The sequence below is a fragment of the Branchiostoma floridae genome, chromosome 6 (assembly GCF_000003815.2).
Source record: "Branchiostoma floridae strain S238N-H82 chromosome 6, Bfl_VNyyK, whole genome shotgun sequence".
Classification (NCBI taxonomy): domain Eukaryota; kingdom Metazoa; phylum Chordata; class Leptocardii; order Amphioxiformes; family Branchiostomatidae; genus Branchiostoma; species Branchiostoma floridae.
The window spans coordinates 2,796,385-2,799,639 of record NC_049984.1 but is presented as its reverse complement, the minus strand read 5'-3'; the positions used below and the strand labels follow the sequence as shown (position 1 = coordinate 2,799,639).

Sequence of the window (3,255 nt, the reverse complement as noted above, 5' to 3'; positions counted from 1 at the left end):
TAAGAAAGTCACAACTTCCCCTATCAACATTTGCTTGTAGAGTGCGGAGAAACATAGATATACGGAGTGACAACAGATGGTCTTTCAGACAGAAATATCGTTAGGAACAAGCGCTTTTATTCCACAACAAAAGCATTGTTACTCAATAATAGAAACATAACATCTCTCTCTTTCCTGAACATAGGGCGTTATCTCTGGTAAAAATCTGTACAGAAATATACAAAGTTATAAATAACTCAACTTTGAAATAATAAACAAGACATCAACAAGTAAATCATGTTTCCGTTGCACTATAGGTAGCCTCGAGCCCCAGTCTTTTTGAAAGGCAACGAAAAGCAGTCAGCCGAATACACACTCTGACTCAAGGTTTCAAAAAGTCACAAAAAAAATTACATTTCGTACGAAATACGAGACTATTTCGGCTGATCCTGAATCGGCTGACTGCTTGTTTCGGCTACCCTACAAGAAGCCTGGAAATCGAGGCTACCATGACCCGGGGTCGGGGTTCCACATCTGGGCCAGTGTTCAACATTTCTAAACATATCGGCGGGCGCGGAAATCTGATGTCAGTGGGAATATTTACATTTTCTCGGCGCGTCTCGGCAACAAGGAACCCAAACACGCCTACACGATATGGTTATGGATATACCCGCAACAACGGAAACGTTCAAATCACTTTTACAGTTCGTTTTACTCAGGGTCGTGTGAAAGGGTTGAACAAGCTGTGTTGGCATGTCGGCTGCATAATGGTAAAAGCACCCCGTGGTGTTGGTCTTACAAAGCGATACTGAAAACAAGTCAGAAAAACAGCAGTACATTTCGGAAATATCTATCTACCTACTACTTTCTACCAGATGTGGAAACTGTGTATGTAATTATCTTTACCGTCTGGGTAGGTGGGTGTAAAAGCCGGAACGGATCCAACCAAATCGGACCGGAACATCTGGAAACGGAAACGACTGATCTTGGCGGTTGGGTTGGGCATATTCCACCAACAGAGGAATCAAAACAAGTAGAATACCGTGTCCACGGTACGTCATAAATAATAACAAATAAACCACAAAGTTCTGTCAGTATTCCTGGCACTTTTGCGCGATAGCAAAGTTCCTGATCGTAGGATTCAACTAAACATAAAGTTTCAGAACTCCTCTGGTCCTGTTTTCTTTTCTCACAAAGTCTTATGTTTTCTCTCTGTACACAAAGTTCATATACACATCCGAAAGTCTCTGCTAGTGGTTGGGAAGACAGCAGCCGGCTTCTTCGTGTTTCGTGAGGAGGGACATTCTGGAGAACGTCTTGGAACAGTTCTTACAGCTGTACTTCTTGATGTCGCTGTGCGTCTGGAGGTGTGCGCGAAGGTTGGAGCGGTCGGCGAAGGCTCGGCTGCAGTGCGGGCATGCGAACGGCTTCTCCCCCGTGTGTGTCCGTACGTGCCCCTGGAGGAGCCACGGTCGAGAGAACGCCTTGCCGCAGATCTTACACTTGCAGGGCAGCGTGTGCGTGCGGATGTGCATCTTCAGCGCTCCTAAGGAGACGTACACCTTGTCGCAGTACTTGCAGTTGAAGGCCTTCTTGCTCTGCGTGACGCAGTGGAACTGCTTGTGCTTGGTCAGTCCGCTGTAGGTGGAGTACGACTTGGCGCACTGCGGGCACTGGTAACGGGACTGGTCACCACTTCCACCGGACGGCGTCCGCTTCTTCATCGGCTTGTCGTGGTGGGTCTCCCCGCCGGGCAGCTCGGCCTCCATCGGTAGGGGCGGGGAGGCCCGTGCCGGCGGCTCCGGGGAGAGCGGTAGGGGCGGGAGGCCGCCCAGCTCCATCACGGCGTCGGGAGGGTAGCAGAGCGGGACGGGCCAGACAGCGGGCGGGGGGACCACCAGCCCCGGCTCGATGGTAGCCAGCTCCGGGAACGGTTTGATCACTGCAGGGCGAAAACATAAAAAGTCGTACATTAGTATTCATTCTGAGTGAACATTAGTATTCATTCTGAGTGATGGCAGTGGTCAAAGACAGGACAGTTATCTGTTTCGTGTCGCCCGTCGCATAACAGCGAAGACGAAACACGGCAAAGAACAGTCAAAAAGTGATCGAATTTTCTTCACAGGGCTTCCCATAGTAAATTCCAAGCGCGAGCTTAGAACGTTGATTTCATTAACATCTGGTTGCGAATGCCAAAAGTAATCTGAAAAGACTTGTAAAGTTTACGCGATTCAGTCCTACGAATGGCCCACCCCCTCCGACACCCCCGTAGCAGAGTTAGGCAACAAGCGCTCTTCTGTTGTACAGGGCGCGGGCGGTAATTACCGAAAGTTCTGACGAAATTACGGATAAAACGAGATCAAGACTTGCTCCAGGGCGAAAGTCTGGGAAGGAGAAGAATTGAAAGAAATAAGAAACATAACAAAAACAACAACACGTGCTGTTCGCGTCGTTTGTGGCCGCCACAAACAGATACTAAACAAATCACACCGCCGGAAATGTGTCGGCATCCTGTCAAAAATTTCCCGCACAGCTGGCGAGGCGGACTAAACAAATTCTATCAACTTTCCCACCAGCTTTTTCAACAAAAAGCAGGTGTAGAATTCTGAACGGATACATCGTGGTTTGGGTGCTACATTTTGGACAGAACATAAACCTTGTCAGGCAGGAGTTTACCCCGGGGTGGGTTGTCCGAGGCCGCGGACAGGCCGTACAAAAGCGGCCGGTGCGGAAGGCCGGAAGACCACGTTACATACTACAGAGCTGGTAACAACAACACACGGCCACATTACTTCACATGGGAGAGGGATTAGCGCCACTCCAAACTCTCGCTTCGCTGTCTTACCCTCCGTTTGTTCCCCCCTTCTTAGACTCAAGAGGGCGAGGCGAAGACGTGTACCGTGAGCAGACCCAAGACTCGGCGAGGACCCTTACAGCCCAGGTCGTGTGGCGCGAAAACTATCAACCTGCTACAAAAACACGTCAAACTTCTCAAGAACTGTTCTCACCTGAGTCGTCGAAACGTGGCTTCTTGGCGGCATGATGCAGCTTCTTCTTGATAAGGAAAGACCGCGGCATGGTTTCCGTGTGAGAGTGGAGTACAACGCGGGAGAAACTGGCGCCGAACGTGGCCGTGAGAGTTTGTTTTCTTCCAGTGCGGTGGGGAGACCAAACTTGTCCGGTGGCTGTAGCGAGATGTCACTTCACTTTCTCGCGTGTCTTCGCATGCCAGGAGCAAGTGGCCGACTGACGGCCAGCGGGTGTCAGGTGGATTTA

General features: G+C 49.9%; 1 protein-coding gene across 1 annotated transcript; it reads right to left on the bottom strand.

Annotated features, from left to right (window-relative positions):
• Positions 1–1,134: 1,134 nt before the first annotated feature.
• Positions 1,135–3,255, bottom strand: LOC118417825 (zinc finger protein SNAI2-like). Its single transcript, XM_035823572.1, has 2 exons — positions 2,988–3,255; positions 1,135–1,921 (listed from the first exon to the last, which is right to left on the bottom strand). The coding sequence occupies exons 1-2, from the start codon at positions 3,055–3,057 to the stop codon at positions 1,230–1,232; spliced, it is 762 nt and encodes a 253-aa protein (XP_035679465.1). The 5' UTR covers positions 3,058–3,255; the 3' UTR covers positions 1,135–1,229.